The 20,890-nt window shown below is 34.9% G+C and overlaps 1 protein-coding gene across 3 annotated transcripts in view; it reads left to right on the plus strand.

The window, feature by feature from the left end:
- METTL15 (methyltransferase like 15) overlaps positions 1-20,890 on the plus strand; it is a 185,437-nt gene that overhangs the window by 150,792 nt on the left and 13,755 nt on the right. For 2 of the 3 annotated variants that reach the window (XM_045557710.1, XM_045557711.1), the window contains exons 5-6: positions 3,951-4,142; positions 7,894-8,072. In XM_045557710.1, the coding sequence (XP_045413666.1) occupies positions 3,951-4,142; positions 7,894-8,072 (371 nt within the window). Of the gene's footprint in view, positions 1-3,950; positions 4,143-7,893; positions 8,073-17,746; positions 17,817-20,890 lie in introns of all 3 variants that reach the window. The other variant, XM_045557712.1, reaches the window with a different exon arrangement.

The following is a 20,890-nucleotide window of genomic DNA, read 5'->3' on the forward strand; positions in this document are numbered from 1 at the left end:
TGTTCAAACATGACCTAGATGACTATGGTATAAAAACCTCAAATTAAGGCCTAGTGTTATATATTCCTTGACATCTGGGAAAACAGCATTTTGTGCAAATGGAGTTCAGTGAACAAGAGACATAATTTTATTTTACTCTTATTTTTATTATTTTATTTTATTTTTTTGCCAGGAATACTGTTTTCAGAATATTTTACTCTTATGTTAACATTGAATAGTAGATGAAGTATGATATTCATCAGGATTCTACAGAAAAACAGAAGCGGTAGGAGATAGATATGTACATATATATTTATAAGAAATATATATATCTAATATATACATACATATGAAATATACTTTTAATATATATAAATAAATTAATTTTTTTCTCAAATGGCCTAACTACAAATTCCCCTTCCCACTATGTCCTTGCAGATAATGTTCCCGAGGCAAACAACCTCTTTATCAAAGAGATCGGGGCAATTTCTGCTTACAGTTGATTAGGAAGTTCAGTTCCCTGCCAGCCAAAGAATTATCCAGACAAGCCAGTCACATCTTTCCTGGCAACTAAGGGGCATCCCAACCTCTTGGTATTACAAAACTTTTCCACAGCCCCTGGTTGCCCATTCTGTCTCTGAGTGCAGCTGGGAAAGGACACAAAAAGTAAAAGAAAACTACAGACTAATATCCCTCATGAATATAGGTGCAAAAATCCTCAATAAAATACTAGTAAACCAAATTCAGCTGCACATCAAAAAAATAATCCAACATGACCAAGTGGCCTCCATCCCAGGGATGTAAGGATGGTTCAACATATGTAAATCAATAAATGTGATTCAACACATAAACAGAAGTAAAAACAAAGACCATATGATTATCTCAATAGATACAGAAAAAGCATTCAACAAAATTCAGCCCTCTTTCAGGATAAAAACCCTCAACAAATCAGGCATAGATGGAATATATCTCAAAATTATAAAAACTGTATGGGACAAACCCACAGCCAGCATCATACTGAATGGAATAAAGTGGAAAGCATTCCCGCTAAGAACTGGAACAAGACAAGGGTGCCCACTGTCACCACTTCTATTCAAGATAGTGCTACAAATCCTAGCCAGAGCTGTCAAGCAATTAAGGGTTTCCAAATTGGGAAAGAGGAGGTTAAACTATCATTTTTTGTAGAAAATATGATCTTATATCTAGAAAACCCCAAAGATTCCACCAGTAAACTCCTAGACTTGATAAAGAAATTCAACAAAGTCCAAGTTTACAAAATCAGTGTGTACAAATCAGTAACATTACTATACACCAATAATAGTCAAGCTGAGAGTCAAGTCAAAGACTCAATATCATTCACAATTGCTACAAAGTTAATAAAATACCTAGGAATATACTTAACCGAGGAGGTAAAAGATCTCTACAAAGAGAACTACAAAACACTGAGGAAGGAAATTGCAGATGATAGAAACAAGTGGAAAGTCATATCGTGCTCATGGATCAGTAGAATCAACATTGTTAAAATGTCCATACTACCCAAACTGATTGACAGAATCAATGCAGTCCCCATCAAAATACCAATGTCATATTCACAGATCTAGAAAAAATAATTCTACACTTTGTATGGATCCATAAAAGAGCCCTAATAGCCAAAGCAATCTTAAGCAAAAGGAACAAATTGGGAGGCATCACATTACCAGATTCAAACTCTACTACAAGGCTATTGTAACTAAAACAGCATGGTGTTGGCACAAAAATAGTGACACAGAGCAACGGAACAGATCAGAAAACCCAGATGTAAAACCATCCACATACAGCCAACTGATTTTTGACAAAGCAGACAACAATATACACTAGGGGAAAGAATTGCCATTCAATAAATGGCACTGGGAAAACTGTATATGCAGAAGAATGAAATATGATCCATATCTCTCACCAGTTACGAAAATTAATTCAAGATGGATAAAGGACTTAAGTGTAAGGTATGAAACCATAAGTAGAAAATCTTGGAAAACTCGTCTAGATATTGGCAGAGTTTTATGAAGACCCCAATGGCAATCATAGCAACAACAAAAATAAATAAATGGGACTTGATTAAATTTTAAAAAAAAAACCTCTGCACAACTAAGGAAATAACAGAGCAGATAGACAACCTACAGTATGGGAGAAAATATTCACAAGCTATACATCAGATAAAGGACTAATAACCAGAATCTACAAAGAACTCAAGCAAATCAGCAAGAAAAAAAATCAAACACCCCCCCCTTAAAAAGTGAGAAATAGATATGAATAGAAGCTTTTCAAAAGAAGATATACAAATGGCCAATAAACAAATGAAAAAATGTTCTACATCTCTAATCATCAGGAAAATGCAAATCAAAACCACAATGAGATATCATTTTACCCCAGTTAGAATGGCTTTTATTAAAAAGTCCAAAAACAGTAGATGCTGGTGTGGATGCAGAGGGAAAGGAATGCTTATACGCTATTGGTGGGATTTCAAATTAGTGCAACCCCTATGGAAAACAGTATGGAGATTCCTCAAAGAACTAAAAGTCAACCTACCATTTGATCCAGCAATCCCACTACTGGGTATTACTCAAAGGAAAATAAGTCATTTTATCAAAGAGACACCTTTACTCAAATGTTTATTGCAGCACAATTCACAATTGCAAAGATGTGGAATCAACCCAAGTGCCCATCAATTCATGAGTGGATTAACAAAATGTGGTATATGTATACTATGAAATACTACTCAGCCATTAAGAAGGATGACTTAATGTCTTTTGCAACAATTTGGATGGAACCGGAGACCATTATCCTAAGTGAAATATCTAAAAAATGGAAAAATAAACACCATATGTACTCACTATTAAATTGGAACTAACCCATGAGCATAGAGGAAAGTAAAACTCAATGGAAATCAACCAGGGGGAAGGAGGAGATGGGCAAACACGTACCTAACAGATACAATGAACAGTATCTGGGTGACGGGCACACATATAACCATGACTTAAGCATTATAAGTTGTCCATGTAACCAAAAATATTCGTACCTCCATAATACTTTGAAATAAAAATAACCAGTGAGCTGTCAAGTTAGCCTTAAACACTATAAGTAAATATCATAGATGTAAATTCCCTAACACTGTTAAAATCCAAACTGACTCCACCGAGCCTTAAACAGAAAGAATGAGGTCTTGAGAGTGCTGCCCAATTTTTCTCTTCTCATTCCCCTTTCAAAATGCATGCCAGTTGCCCTCGGACTTCTGAAGAACACTGAAGGCAGCATCTCACTTTGTGTAGAAAGGAGAGTTAGAATAGCTGCAAGGTGATCCCAACTCCTTGCCTGTCTGTTGATTCTGAGTGCTTCGTTCACTTAAAAATCCCTGCTGAAAGCTAAAATGTTTCTCCTGCAAGGAGACTTTGTTTTAGTTATGGTTTCATTCTTCAAGTGTGTAGATGCATAGCACCCCTATCCTAAATTATAAAAACATGGAGAAGGTTAACATGGGTGGCTTGATCATATTTGACACATCTTTTTTCTATGATTTATTTTATTACTTATTATATTTAAATTGACTTACCCTTATTAAAAGTTATTTTTGATAGAATGGCATGTGCTTTTCCCTACCCATCAATTTAAGAATTTCTTTAATGAAAAAATGGAAGACTTGGTCTGAGAAAGAAATTTTTCTAATCTATTAATGTATAATATCACTTCACAAAGCTATATAATGTGTTTTGGGGAATAATAAAATTACGTTAAGATAGCCCTGGTGTTTGAAACCAAAATGTATAGTTTCCGTATCCCTATGTCTTTATATAGTGCTAAACATGTGGTTGGCACTTAGTAAATATATGTTGGTTAAATCATCTAATAATAAAATGTGCTCCCTGCCATTGATCACAGACTTTAAGAAAGACTTTAATAGAAGAAAATGTTTTCTCTATTTCCTGATTTATTCATAGTAAACAGATCCGAGCTATGCTGGGACAGTTCAGCCAGGCAGAAGCCTTATTAATGAAAGCTGGAGTTCAGCCAGGGACTTTTGATGGAGTTCTTTTGGATCTTGGGTGTTCCTCCATGCAACTTGATACTCCTGAAAGAGGTTTTTCCCTTCGGAAGGATGGCCCCTTGGATATGAGGATGGACGGTGGCAGGTGAGTATTGATAAGCATTTCTCCTCACAACAAGAAATCAATTTCTCAAAACACTTTGAATTTAATTTCCTTTTAGGACTGCAGAATTCCCATCACACACCCACACATAACACTACCCATACATAATATATCAGTTTGTTTGCTACTCATTATAGACTTTAGTATTTCTCTGGATTTGGGATTTTAAAAGAAAAATAATTACTGTCTGCACAAAATAATGAGGAGGATAACCTTCATACTGATTATCTTTTACACTGATACAGTATGGGCTTTTAGACTGCAAGCAATATTGATAAATATCATGATACTGAAACAATGGTTCCATTTTTATGCACATTCCACTATGCCTCTGTAAGGCACAAAAGGAACTAGATATATTTAATGCATATTCTTTTAGAATATAGGAAAAAAGACAAATTCCTAGAGGTCACCAATTGTGTATTTTGTCCTGTCTCTTGCACAGTCACATTGGTTGAACCTTCTCCAGAGAAACTGCAAATTATGGTATTATATCAAACACAGTATTATGCATAGGATATCTTTCACACCTCCTCTTCATTTCTCACCACCCTGGATATACTAACACTTGTTCTCTATTATTCAAATAGGTACATATATATTAAATAACACAAAGATCACATTCTAGGAGAGTATAGGAATAATTCCTTTTTATCTAAATTAATTTTAAAAGCTTAGCTAGTACTTGTGTCTATGCTAAACACTGGCCCAGGACTGAGTAGCCTATACCTGCAAAGCTTAATCATGCTTTTCTTTCTCATATCATACCCTACCACAAACTACTTTGTCTTATGGTAATTATTCACGTATAACCTTTTCCCCATGTTGTGATATGACCTGTTAACTTGGATTGTGACCTATATTTGTTAGAACCTTGTTGTTTCTGAGACTTATAACTTCTTTTGCTCATGGTATTGGCATTTGTAGAATGAAGGATATGATCATAAAAGTCCTTTAAAACCAGTGACTAATAGTAAAAGTCAAATATATTCTCATGCTTGGAGATTGAGTTGGTTATACAGAGGTAATAAGATACTAAGCAATTTTTTACTGTTCTTATGTCTTGCTAAGGAATATGCCTTCTGAAATACCATGAACAAATCTTATAGTTGATAGTCATAAATTCCCGTATTGTTACATAAAGACTTATCAGCAAATTGTAGTCTGTGAATCAGGGTCCCTGAGGTTCTCCCTGGAGAACTTGAAAATAAGATTGCCCCTGAGAAACTCTTAAGTCAATACCTAATGGATGAGCTTAGAGTTGAGCAAATATATCTTGAAAAGCTTAATGGCTTTCAGGTAGATAGCATAGACTATAACATAATCAAAGATATTAACAGATCTAAAGAAATTTGGAAAGGGGGAGTTGATTCACATGAATTCATAGAAAGGAATGTCAGAGATACAAATATGTGCAATGCTAATCCACGTAGTGTTATGGGGAGAGGGAATCTGGGCCAAAAAATATGGCCTGTCTGTTCCTGATGTATCCTTATGATGAAGATGGATGCAAGAGGTTTTCTTAGCCTGTTGCCATTTAACACTGGAGTCTTAAAACATAATTTATTCTGTGCTGATCCCAGTTTCAACAGCAGCTTTCAGATTATAATAAGGCTTCTCATGTAGCAGAAAGAAATTCACAGCTTCAAGGATTTGAGAGTCTAGTTCTATTGGCAGTTATATTCTTCACTAGAAGGTAATAAATTGTCACTTATATTAATATTTTCTTATGAGTTTAGTCACTGTTAGTGAAGTCTGGAGGACTGATGAGATCAAATCCATTAACCTAAGTTGGGGGACAGATCTTAAATCTTGACTTCTTCATGATATGAAGGCCTGTACCAAAGCTGCCTACCAGCCTGCCAACCTTCCACAGTGATGCTCCTTTTATTAACACTTTTTAGCACTATGGAAATTTCTACGCTACAATTCAATGTTAATATAAGAGAAAAACAAAGTTGTGCCTGTTGTCCACTAAACTCCACTTGAACAAAATGCTGTTTTAATTTTCTTATTTCAAATAGAGAAGTATCATGAAAAAATACTAAGTACATCCAATACTAATCTTAAAATTGTCTTGGTAAAGCTGGACTATGGACTATATCCTACAGATTCTAAATTTAACTTCATTACCAAGGTTCATTCTAATGCTCAGTGGTTTGGGCAAGTGAATTCCCAACTAGGTAAAGTCTAGCAGGGATTTTGTCATTTAAGCCAAGAATGATGACAGGCAAATATATGAATGGGGAAGATCTAAAGGATATTGGGATTCGTTGAGCATCTTCTGTATGTTGGGCATTATACCATCTGTTTTACAATTATATGCACCCCTACTTCTCCGAACCATTCTGTGAGGTAAGCATTGTTACTTTCATTTTATATGTTAAAAATTGATGCTCCAATAGATTAAAAAGCTTACCTAATATGAGTAGCAAGGTTATGATTCTAATCTAGATTGATCTGACTCTAAAGACCAGATATTCATCCTGAAAGCTGAACAAACAAAGCCTATTGAAATGGAAACAAGACTATCATAAGATGTTCATTGGTCTGCGGGTTCAATGGCAGCCAAACATAAAAACAATAATCATAGGATATGGAAAGCAAAGTTTGACCAAAAAAGAGAGAGAGAGAGACAGAATAAAAAAGAGAGGTGAAGGGCACGGCAAAACAAACCAAGGACAGCAACAAAATTTTCTCCTGGAAGCAATAGGCATGTGAACAAGGTGTAGTTTAGTGTTTTCAAGGAGAGATTCAGGTGATTCTTGGCAATCCCACTCTGGCTTGATCCTCCAGTCTTAAAGCTACCATATCTTTGTTACAAGACCTCACAGCATGGTACCAATAATCAATCCAACATATTGACTATAAGAGTAATAACTGTATTCTTAGCAAAGCTATCTTTCTAATAAGTAAGGTCATAGTTAGCTCATCACTTAGAATTCTTTGGCCCATTTCCCTAAAGTAAAGTAAACTAGAATGGTCTGACAAAGTAAGTGCTGTTTTCTGTGTTTTCTGCTACTGTAATTTATTCTCTTTGGCCAGAGGTTGGTATTTCTTTTTCTCCTCCACCTAAAATTACTATCTAGGCTTGTTCAGTACTGTTAGTTGATTACCAGGTTTTACCCCATGGTGACCTTTGTCATGGGTGCATGAGCCAATATTGTTAAACATTTTAAATAATATACACTATTGCCAGTAAGGTTGCTGTAGTTTTTGTGAGGGAAACTGACTAGCAGTATCTTTTTGTATGGACTTTCTAAGTTCTATTTGTGTCTCCACAAATAGTCACTTCGCAGCTTCAGGTTGAATTCCTGAGATATAGGTTCATTCAAATATCAGCAAGCCCAGTATCTTCTATGCTGAAAAAAAAATTCAAGTAGTAACTTAAATTTCAAAAAACTTAAACCCAAACATTTTCTAATATTTTAGTTGAAGAAAATCTACAGGAAGAATAAAAAATTCGTTGTGAATTAAAGGTTAGTATAATGTTTTAACTTCTGCTGCCTAGACCTTGATGAATGTTATAAACAGTACCAGTTGCCATAATGAAGGGTATTTGAAATGGAAAATCTGTTTCATTCATGTAAGATTTCAGTATCTGACTTTAAAACCTCAGAAGCTCTCCTAGACTATGTGTGAATGCCTGACTTTACGTCTCAGTACTCTGAAGTTTCACCTCTTGTCAATGAAAACTGACGTCAGTGAACTAATTGGCTCTTCTTCTGCATAGGTACCCTGACATGCCCACTGCTGCTGATGTTGTGAATGCTTTAGATCAACAGGCAATTGCATCCATCCTAAGAACATATGGGGAGGAGAAGCATGCCAAGAAAATCGCTTCAGCAATCGTTCAGGCGCGCACTATCTACCCCATCACCAGAACCCAGCAGCTTGCCAGCATCGTCGCAGGTACCCTCATTAATTCTGAACAGTATCTGAGAGAAAAAAAAAACGTGTGTGTATATTTTTACATATTTATATATATATATATATATATATATATATATATATCTCCCCCAAATCCCTGAGGAATTCATTTGTACTTGAAATCATGCAGGATAGAATCTTGCCTATCTCTAATGAAAACTTTCTTTTAGTTGCAAGCTTCCCCCCCTCCAACACCTCTCCCCCACACACAATTTTTATAAAATACACTGTAGTTTTCCAATTAGTATAATAATAGATTTTTTTTTTTTTTACATAAAGTATCTATCATTTGTGCCTACCAGAGTGAACTATGGAAGAAGAAGAGCAAAAGAATTTCTTAATCCATCATAGTGGTTGATAAGCACCCTGTATAAGATCTGACATTACCTCTCTTAGTTTCACATTTCTGCATTTTAATATTTTGGGCAAAAGGAGAATTGCATTGCCCAACTGCTAAAATAAAATCCAGTGACTCATACATCTATTCTAAACAACCGGCTAACAAAGGGTATGTGATGTATAGGTTATTCCTCTTTGTGAATGCTAACTAAATCAGCCTGAGGGGCTTATTGAAACATTTCATCTTTTCTGCTGTTTGCCACCATAAACCTCTTGAACCTAAGTCTAGCTAGGAGGCGCTTTATTATAGCCTTTTTGTTTGAAGCCAAAGTTGTTTCACAGCTGTGTTCCATGATGAAAGTTTTCCAAGGCAAAAATACAACTCTTATAGTTATTTCCAATGGTAAATTTTTCATCTTGATGAAACATCTGAAACTCTTTATCATTTTTATTTACCAAATGTATGATTTCTTTTCAGTGGTTCCTATTAAGGTACTTAAATAAAGAAGTTAAAAAAAAGGAGTATTTATGTAGCTTATAAAAAGTACCTGATATTGACTGCCTCTATCTTAATATTATCAATAGTTTAAGGGATAAGAATTATAAATTTATTCAGATCAAGATTTAGAGATCATATAGCAATTATTTTATGACATAATTAAATAAGACTATATTCCACTTAGCTATGATAGTAAAATATGAAGAGTTGACTAAATCTCTTTAATTTTTTTAAGCTGCATACCTCAGGCCCTTCAGATTTACCACTGAGATTCCTTTAGGCAAGTAAGAACAGAATTCTTATGGGCTATATGAACATAAAATATTTCATAATATTTGTTTTTCCTAAAAGGAGTTTATATTAGCATGCTGACATTAAATTCACCCTGTCTTGTTTTCCTTTTTTTTTCTTCCCACTCCATACTCACTAACATGTCTCCACCTAATCCTTTCTGTCATCCTTTAACTATGTGTGTTGTTTTCTGTCTCACATACTGGAAAGAAAAGCAGTATTTTTATTCATAAGAAAATCCAAAATTTTCTGGTGCTGACAAAGAGATTTGGGCTAGAGAACATCCTAAAGATTGTCCAGTCAAGAAACCTCATACGATTACTGAAGAAACTGAGGCTCAGGGAAGGTCAATAGTTTATTCAAGACAGTTTATTATTGACAGAGTTAGTACTACAGTTGATCTTAGCCAAAAAGCTGAGAAACAATATAGAATTGGTACTAATCTAGTATTTGGAAGCTCATGAATTTGAAGCATAATTGGCTTCTGCCTTCAAGTTAATTTTTTGTCTGTGGATCCTAATCTATAAACTTGGGGAAATAACACTTTGGCATTAGATAGAAATTATATGGAGATGTACAAAAGGAACAATTTAAGTACTTTCCGAAAGAATGTCATATGAAAAGCACATTAGTCCTATGACAAATGATTCAGTAAAGGTGAGAATATCCATGTATGGGTAAGTAAACTCCATTTTCGTAAATGCCATTAAGTTCTCTATAATGAGTTCACTTTTATATGTTAAATATCAGCCATAATCATCCAACTTTATTGATGATATGATTTTTTGTAAAAGGAAAAAACAGAAAAAATGTGTTTTCATTTTGTGTTCATGTATTCAAAAAATATTTTGGTAGAGGCTACTATATACTAGTCACTATCCTAAGCACTAAAGGTAGAATGAAAGCAAATCAAATATAGTCTCTGTGTTTACAAAGTTTACAGACTGTTAGATTATATCATCAGGTAACTAAATAAAAATATAATGTAGGCCGGGCGCGGTGGCTCATGCCTATAATCCTAGCACTCTGGGAGGCCGAGGCGGGAGCATCGCTCAAGGTCAGGAGTTCAAGACCAGCTAAGACCCCCATCTCTGCTAAAAAATAGAAAGAAATTAGCCAGACAGCTAAAAATATGTAGAAAAAATTAGCCGGGCATGGTGGCACATGCCTGTAGTCCCAGCTACTCGGGAGTCTGAGACAGGAGGATCACTTGAGCCCAGGAGTTTGAGGTTGCTGTGAGGTAGGCTGAGGCCACAGTACTCTCTATCTTGGGCAACAGAGTGAGACTCTGTCTCAAAAAAAAAAAGACATATATATATATATATATATATATATATATATATAGTGTAATAAACTTCTACTTGTAGTGAAGACCCTCTTTTTATTTATTATAGTCTGGAGTTATGATTGTATGATCAACAGAAAATTTGATAAGAGCAGAGAATTATAGAACCTATACACCCACACCTAATTTGATTGCATTTTTTAAAGTGACTCACCTTTATCAAGAGTTTCCAAAGTCTCCAACTTAGTTTTCATGGAAACAGCAGCTGTCTTTCCTTTTGCATTCATATTTTATCAGTTTATGTAATACTTGATGAAATTATGTAATACCAGTAGTAGGCACTTTGGGCTGTAAGCACACAGCTCTTTTTATGGAAACAGGACTGTATAGGAACACTAGAAAGTAGAATGCTACCCTCTGACAATTTGTTTAACAGAGAAAAGGGTTAATCTGTCAAGTCCATTAAATGCATGTCTATTAAGAGAGGTATTTCATGAAGGAAATGTGGGAAGCAATGGGAAGGGCACAGGAGGATCCCTGTATTAGCTTCCTAGGTCTGTTATTACAAAGTATTATAAACTTAGTAGCTTAAAACAACAGAAATTTATTCTTTTACAGTTTTGGAGGCTTGGTGTCTGAAATCAGATGTCAGCAAGGCTCTCAGGGGGAATCCTTCCTTGACGATTCCCTAGCATCTGATGGTTGCCAGCAATCCTTGGTGTTCCTGGGCTTGTAGATATATCACTGTCTTTGCCTCCATAGTCAGTTGGCATTCTCTCTGTGCATCTGTCTGTGTCCAAATCTCTCTCTTTTTATAAGGACACCAGTCATATTGGATTTAGGGCCCACTGTTATCCACTATGTCCTCATCTTAACTTGATTACATCTGCAAAGATCTTATTTCCAAATCAGTTCATATTCACAGATTCTAGGTAGACATGAAGTGTAGGGGACTCTATTCAACCCAGTGCAATTCCTAAGCAATATCTTTATTTAACAAACATGTATTTTGGCAAGCTATAATATGCAGTAGACTATATTTAAATGTCTTTTCTGATTTTAATAATTCATACCAACGATGTTCAAAGCTATCAAGCATTCTAGGAAATGTACAGCACAGTTCCTGACACATATTAAAACATACATATTAATGGAAATATAGCTTTCTTGGCTTTCCCAAAGCTAATAATCCAGTAGCACAAGGAAGACCACCATACTTAGAATCACAGTATACTCAGTGGCATTCTGTAAATCAGATGATTAAGCTGTAATTTATAAAATCTAAATCCTGATGCCTTTTGCTAGTGTAAATAATTATAGTTCTAGTACTTTTCCATTATCATGGGAGTTCCAAAAGATAGGTTTGAGGCTCCAAGTTGGAAAACAGCACTTACAACCACTGTGCATTACTTTGTAAATTATCAAAGCAGTAATTTATAAGCAGTTTACATGAGAATTCTAAGAACAACCTGTAGGATTTCACTGTTCATACTACTACCACATATGTTCATACGTACACTATTCAGAACTACCAGCCAGGAATTTTAATATAAATATTTAATACATATGCAGTGTTATACAGAGCGTTCCCTCCAAAAATGATTCATAAATAACAAATCACATTTTGTTAAGCATCATTTTTATTCTAATACTGTTATAGCTGAAGAGTTGGAAATGGCTTGAAGGACTCATTTAATCCACAACTAGATTTTCATCAACTGTAACAAATGATCATCTAGCTTTAGCCTCTTTATGTTCATCTTTTTTACTCCCCATTGTATTCCAGTGAAGAGGAGCACATTTCAGCCTGAAATTCCCAATTCCATAAATATAGGCCTAGAGGCTTTAGAAAGAATGGATTTCTTAGACTAAAGTCCATACTCTTTCACATAGTTTGCAAATCCCTTCATGAATTATCTCCTACCTGCCTTTTCCTCTTCATCTTTCTCTTTCCCCATAATCATGCCTGTTCCCACCATATTGAAGTTCTTGCGGTCTTTCCAGCATACCATAATCACTCACCTGCAGGCCCTGGACATATTTCTGCCTAGAATATTGACCTTTCTGTTTCTTTTCTGATATCCCTGCCCTACCCCTAACCTTTCCTCTGGCTAATTCCAGCTCATCCTTTAGAGTTTAGTCGAAATGTCAGTTATTCCAGTAAGTTTTTTTCCAGCCCTACTCAGATTAGATGAGATGCTTTCCTATATCATCCCATAGCACTGCATTTCCCTGTGATGGTACTTACTATGCCGTATCTTATTGCTTGCTTACCATTTAAATTTTCCCCAGACCTATATTATTCAACACAGTTGCCAACAGCCACTTGTGGCTGTAGAGCACTTGAAATGTGGCTACTCCAAATTGAGAGACGCCGCAAATGTAAAATACACACCAGATTTTGAAGACTTAGTTTGAAAAAAGAATTTATAGTATCTCATTGATAATTTTTATATGCATATGCTAAAATGGTAATATTTTATATATGTTGGGTTAAATACAGTATTACAGTTAATTTTACCTATTTCTTTTTACTTTTTAAGTGTGGCTACAGACAATTTTAAATAGTATGTGGCTTCCCCACTACTCAGGCGGCTGAAGCAGGAGGATTACTTGAGCCCAGGAGTTTGAGGTTGCAGTCAGCCAGGCTGATGCCACGGCACTCTAGCCCAGGCATCACAGTGAGACTCTGTCTCAAAAGAAAAAAAAAGTGTGGATTGCTTTACATTTTTATTAGATAGCATTGCTCTAGACTATAAGCACTGTGAGGGCACTACCATGACTTTTATACTTATCATTGTGCCTCACTGCTTAGAGTAATGTTTGACCCTTGGAAGGTATTTGGTAAATATGTTTTCAATGTTAAGGTAAACAGTTAACAAAATGGACATTATATCAAGAAGTTTCTACTTTTATAAGGTTTGGATTCAGTAAAACAACATCAATGTTAATAAAAAAAAATTGATGTTCAGTCTCATAGGTCATAAAAAGCAAATTTCCCCCATACCAATATGTTTTAACAACATTAACACTAACATACACAGGTAAATTAGAAAAACCACATTGCCCTCCCAGTACTTTAGTTCATTCATCTTTAAGTTGAAATGCTATCCATTCTTATTTTTTAGGAATGCCGTGAAAAATAATAATGCTCTGATAAAATATTTTTATTAATTAAAAATATTTAATAATGAAAAGCAATACATATAAAAACTCTCAAGCTTTTCAGCAGAAAGAAAATTTGTACGCTTAATTTTGAAAAATAATGGCTGTGGTCTGGATTTTGTAGAAATAATATATGTTTGATTTGTACAGTCTTAAAAATGGGATAGGTTCTAGACATCTCTTTGAATAAAAAAGTCTAGATATTTTTCCGTAGAAGCTGGCTCCCCATATATTAGAGCTTTTCCATGTTCTAGTGCTCTTTCATTCTTTGATTACATCAAAGAAAATTACCCATTAAATGAAAATATCTTTGTTCAAGTCCTGGTTCTACAACTTGCTTTCTGTGTAAACTTGAACAGTTCTAGACCTCATCTTTCTCATCTCTTGAAATGAAGGTGAGTAATAATAATGATAATGATCATTGTTATTTTGTTTAGCACATATAACTATAGTAATTATATTTTGCTCAACCAATATTGAAATTCACTTGCAGACTCAGAGCTCGTGCCAAAATCAAAGTATGCCAATCACTTTTTAGATCATTGGGTTTTAGATTAAATTCACGAAATAGTTAATTTGATCCATCGGCAATCAAAACCTGATAGAAGGCTCATGATGTCATTATTTGAATGGAAAAAAGGAGGGGAGAAGCTTCTTAGATATTTGTGATTCATGTTGATTAAATGTATAGACTTATTTCCTGGCTGAAATTTTTGTGTAACCTTTATTCTGACTCATGAAATGGGTACATGGCTTAATGAATGCTTGTTGAACAAATAAATTAATAAAAAGGTGTGGTTCCAGCTAAAGTAAAAATGAAAATTCAAGGGCAAAAAGTATAAGTTGTTAGGCGTTACTAAGGATAAGTGTACTCTGCTCTTCACATTGAAGAGGGGGTATGACCTAAGCATCAAAGTCCTCAGTATAAATTAAAGCAGCTTCAGAAATAGGTGAGACTCTCCAGGACATGGAATCAAAAATCCTCAAGTTCTGTTTCTGGTTCTGCCAATTATCTGCTCTGTGAACTTGAGTGATTGACTTATCTTCTCTACCCCTCATCTCCTCACCTGGAAAATGGAAATAACTAATTCTTGCAATCACCAATACATGAGATGGTATATAGGAATGTACTTTGTGAAATTTAAAGTGAAAGTATAATTGTAAGCATTTTTTTTTCCTCCTCTCTGTCCAGAACAAATGTAATCCAGAGAGTAAACAAGTGTACTAGTCAGAGCTCTGAATGTGGACTTCCACTTCCACTTTTCTGTCCATAGCCAGTATGATTTGTGATAGGTTGATCACTTCTTTCTACGCTATTCTTCCCTTAAGGAATATGTGACTTTTAGGAAAGAAAAGAATAATTATCTTTTTCTCCATTAGGACACGTAAGGTGTATGTTTTCACAGTGGCATTGATGGCTCATGCTTCAACTTGTATCTGAAATCATCTTTTTTCAGCAAAGTAGCAAAGGTCTGTTGATCTAGAGAGAGACCTTCAAAATAAAACACATAATAATAAAATAAGATAAAATTCACTAAGAAATAGTTATTTCCATCAAATTTTAGTAGGAACATAAACTCACTCCGGATGAAGTTAATCAAGTTAGTTTGCCGGCACCTTATTGTTTAATGACCTACGTGTTGCTTCCTCTATTTTTTCCTAAAAAGCACTCCTTTTTAGGAAATACTAATATCCACATGATTAAGAAATAAAAGTGAAGGTGTTAGAGTGTTAAATTATCACTCTGATGGAAAATGGTATGGTCAAACCTACAGTTGAATTTAGATGGCTGGTCAGTGTGTTGTAGTTGTCATTGCCACTGCCTATGATTAATGCATTTACTCTTCTGTCATTTTAAATTTCTTCAGTTCAGTCGATTATACACTGTGTGTATTAGTATGGTGATTTTATGCCAACTAAATTATCAAATGACATTTCATAGATAAAGTTATTTTCTATTAATAAGTAATCCTTTCAAGAGATATTCTATATAAGAAGTCTAACTCAGAAGAGAGGGAAATGTAGAAAAATGAAAGAAAACATGAAAATCTTTTTTCCTCGTAAAACATCCAGCTATTCTCAGTTTGTAGTACTAAGAGGGGAACAGGGACTGTTCCAATCTCAACTGACTGTGGTCCAATCCTAATTTAATGATAATAATAATTCAAAATAATGCTAGCTAACACTTACTGAGCAAATACTTGGCACCATGTGAAATAATTTTCATGTATTAACTCAATCCTCACAACCACTCATGAGGCAGGTACTGTTTGTATTCCCATTTTACAAATGAGGAAACTGAAATATAAAGAGGTTAAATTACTTTCCTCTTGTCAAGTAGAGCTGGGATTGGAAGATAGTAATCTCATTCTAGACCCTGTACTCTTAATTATGACACTGCTCTGGGTCCCTTTCCCTTTGTTGTAGTTAAGGTTTAGCACTGTTGCTAGAGAATGCTGACAGCTCAGTCTTCAGGAATCTCACATACTCACCAAGGAGAAAGTTGTATAAGCAACTCACTCTGCATTCTATGATAAATGCTATATGTAATAGAGTCATAAACAAAAAGGTGTGGAAAACCAGAGGAAGAAGCAATTGATTTTGATATAGTGAGATGGTTAGAGTTAATGAGGAGAGGGGTGGGGTAGAAGTTATAGACAAGGAAACCTTTGACTTTAGCTTTTTGGGGGCAGAAGTGATGCTTGTTTATGGAAAAGTTCCTGGTAAGCAATAAAAACTCATTAATTGCATAAATTAAAAGATGAGTAAACAAATAAATGAAGAAGTAGGTAGGATTTCAGAGGGCTGAGGACAGTAGAAGATAGGCAATTCAGGATCTAATCCTGGGACCTAATACAGTTCCAAATATCTAGAATTCTTCATTATCTTGGAATCCTCTCTCTCCATGATTTACCTTTTTCTACTTTCCTTGCCTTTCAGTAATTTAGAAAAAGGACACACACACACTCACACACATATATATTATGGATATATACATGTATCTTTTCTAAAAATTTAGATCCTGTATGTATTACTCAGGGCGTTCCAGAGAAATAGAACCAATAGGATATATAGAGAGATAGATATATAAGGGAGGATTTATTATGGGAATTGGCTCCTGTGATTAGGGAGGCCATGAAGTCCCACAATATGCCAACTGCAAGCTGGAGAAGGAAGAAAGCCTATGGTGTAATTCAGTTGAGGCCGAAGGCCTGAGAAAGGGGTGAGAGATGGCAGGTGCTGTTGTAAGTCATGGAGTTCAAAGGCCTGAGAACCAGGAAATTCAATGTCCCAGGGCAAGAGAATTTGGATGTTCGAACTTGATAAGATAGAGCGAATTTGTCTTATTTCACCTTTTTGTTCTATCCAGGCTCTCAAGGAGTTGGATGATACTCACCCACATTGACAAGGGCAGATCTTTGCTCAGTCTACTGATTCAAATGCTAGTCTGTTCTGGAAGCACCCTCACGAATAATGCTTTACCAACTATCTGGGCATCCCTTAACCCAGCTGATACATAAAACTTAACTATCACACTATATGTATATATGTATGTGTGTGTATGTATATATACATATATATATTGATATACACACACTTGTTATATGTTCATAAGAAGTCTAAATTCTAGTGAGATATTGAACATCTGAGCAAATAATTTTAATATGAGGCAGAATATTTTACCACTCCCTTTAACTCTTTTAACCACCCCTCCTTGACTTCCATAATGATATATTCTCCTTTTTCTTTCTCTCCCACCTATCTGATTGTACTTTTTCAGTACTAATTCCTCTTCCTCTGCTTGTGCCTTAAATGCTGGTTGCTGGGGGTTCAAACCTTAGTTCTTTTTTTACTATCCATGTGATGCTAAGTATCTACATCCATTTCCACAGATCTGACTTTATCTATATGCCCATCTGTACCATACATCTTTTTTTTCAGAACTCCAAACCAGTATTTGCCACTACTTTCTGAACATGTCAATCAGTTCATCCCACAAGGTTATAAAGTTCTGTGTTTTTAAATCTCACGTTGCTTTGTATTGCTTACTGATCCTGCCTCCTTTTCTGTTTCCAGTGTACCCAACCACATTTACCCCAAAGCCCAAATCAAAACCTCAAAATCAACCTTGAGTTGAAGTGAGAAGGTAAATATCTCCTAAATATCTCTTAAATTCTTCTTTTTTTTTCCCTCTGGGTTTTTACTGCCTTTGCTTTATTTTAAGCCTTTATCAACATTTGCCAAAATTATTACTCTAATCTTCCAAGTAGATTCTGTACCTTTTGTCTCTCTCAAATCCCTCTAACCCAAGCTCTACCAGAGTTTTATCTATAAAATAGACTTCCAGAGTTATATATGTAAAATATTAATCTCATAAGATCACACCTCTCTTTAAAACCCTTAATGGGTTCCCTGTCATCTGTAGGATAAAATCTAAACTCCTTACATGGAAAACAATGCCTTTCATGACTTCACTTCTGCCTGTCTTTTTAAACTAATTTCTCTACCATCTTTCCCACATAAAGCAACCCATGTCATCACCAAATTGCTCACCATTCAGGTTCCCCAAACTGACTTTCTACTTTCTTACTTCTATCCTTTTATGTATGGTCTTTCTCTTCAGGATATGTCCTTTCTCACCTCTTTTCTATCCTTATCCTTCACCCCTCCCAAAAGAAATCTCTATTTACTTTCAAGATTCAGTTCATATATCATTACTTTGGATCCCTCCTTAACTTTCCTTTTTGCCATCCCTCTGAAGTTACTTACTTTTTATCTAATGTTCATATATGTAATGAGCATTTACTTCATTATACTTTGTCTCCCTTATAAACTGTGTGAACTCCTCAAGGATACAATGACCACATCTAATTTACCTGAATAGCCTCAACATCCATCTCTTAAGGAATGTGTTAGGGGATCAATAGACTGGGCTAGAGAAAGCAAGATCTGTTGAGTCAGATTTGAGCTTACTGTCGTTTACTAGTTTTGTAAATGTAGACATTTATTACTTTTTTTGAATTCTTGTTTCTTGATAAGAAAAATATGGATAATAATAGCTACCTCAAAGGATTCTTGGATAACTAAATCAGACAATGTATTTTGAATGTCTGATGGAGACCTATATCTAGTAGATATCTATTTATTTTTAACTTTGGTTGAATGGACACATAAGAATGAGTGAGTGAATGCATTTGAGTGAATAGGACAATGCTATAAAAAAGTTTTTAATCAATTCACCAGGAAAGACTTCCTATACAAGTAGCAACTGTGCCACTCTTTGAGGGAATGGTTAAGATGTCACCACACAGAGATGTCAAAAGAATGGGAAAGTAAAGATTGACAAGCAGTGTAAGAAAACTAAGATTGAAGAAAGCATCTCTTTTTTTGTTGAAATCGTTCCCAGGGGCTATTTAACCTCCCCAGCCCCCTTTTTTTCATCACAGTAAACAACTCTTAGGATGCACTGCCAACTTATTCAAAGTATGTCAGCAGCTCATTAGCCTATAAGGCTTGGAATTTGACAAGAGGATGTGAATTATTATTAATTATAATTTAAATTACGATTATTGAATGGAGATCTCTGTTGCCTAAGTATTATTATTATATACTTAGGCTGTCTCTATAGTGTATATAACAATGTTGAAGCTACTACATTTTCTTCCTAAAAAGACCAAAAGAAAAGAATGTTAACAGTTATGCAAGTCCCCTGTAAAGCGTTAGTCTACGTACATTTATTTCTGAGAAGCTGAAGCTGTGAATGATAATCTACTAGGTAGGATTTATAAGTTGCTGACTTTATCACTGTACTCTTTTGATGAAAAATGGACTTTTCTGTCAACTCACCAAGCCAGTGTGCTGTATTGCTATATTGCTTTGTCCTTTCTTCTTTACCGTTGTCTTAGTCTATTTTGTCTGCTATAACAGAACACCCGAGACTGGGTAATTTATTAATATAATGAACAGAAACTTATTTGGCTCATGGTTCTGGAAACTGGGAAGTCCAAGATTGGGGGGCTACATCTGGCAAGTGCTTTCTTGCTGTGTCATCCTACAGTGGTAAGGCAGAAGGGCAAAAGAGCATGTGCTCAAGAGAGGGAAGAGGAGTGAACTCATCTTTTTATCAGGAACCCACTCCCTTGATAACTAACGCACTCCCACGGTAATGGTATTCATTCATTCCTGAGGACAAAGCTTCATGAGCTAATAACCTCTTAACAGTTCTACCTCTCAGTGCTGTTGCAATGGGCATTGAGTTTTCAACACATAAATAAACTTTGAGGAACACATGGTACTTGCTTTTTTTTCTTTTCTTTTCTTTTTTTTAAAAGCCTCATCACCCTTCATTGTTAGTCAAGGTTGATGTCTCTGCTTTCTATTGTATCACTGAGTAATGGAAAAGGAAATGAGTTTTGGAATTATACAAGGTAGGTTCAAATTCCAGCCCTACAATTTACTGGCTGTGTGAACTTGAACAAATTGCATAACTATTCTGATCATAAAGTACAGGATCTTCATTTTTTATTATAAAAGCATTTTAATTTATAAATTACACAAAATTGTTAAGAAATTTAAGAGAAAACTTTAACACCTTGACTGCCACACTAGAAAAAAAAATTTCTGTGGGGCCACGGTGTTTTATTAAAACAAAACAATCCTTTCTAATTTGTTATTTTTTATTGTTTTCTGTGCATGAGTTATATGTAATGCAATCCAAGTTTTTAGAATTAAATTGTCAATATTAATTGTAACAATAAGAACATCAACCAGTAAGATTTTCACGAACCAAATGCAGGGTTTTGCTTCACAAGGCCCTGGGCTCAAAACTAGCCTGAGTTAAATATAACTCACATGGCAGTCAATGTGTTAAATACCTATAATACCATTCTATCACCATAACACAAATATAATTTTGATATTGTCTTAATCCCTTTATATTTATTTATTCTCACATTTTTTTGAATTGGAATTATTGAACATATGTAATTTTAAATTCTTTTACTTAATATTTTATCATTTTATTCAATATTATGCCAATATACTAGATTTCAACTAAGAGATGCCATGATTTACTTGTTTCCTTATTATTAATTTTCTTCCAAGTGAGAGCTTTATTAAATGCCATATAATTAATAATTTGGGCATATTTAAAGCATTTGGAGGGGAAGGATTTACTTCCTTTCTAGGCTAAATACCCTAACTGGGATTAATAGCACATAT

The sequence above is a fragment of the Lemur catta genome, chromosome 7 (assembly GCF_020740605.2).
Source record: "Lemur catta isolate mLemCat1 chromosome 7, mLemCat1.pri, whole genome shotgun sequence".
NCBI lineage: Eukaryota > Metazoa > Chordata > Mammalia > Primates > Lemuridae > Lemur > Lemur catta.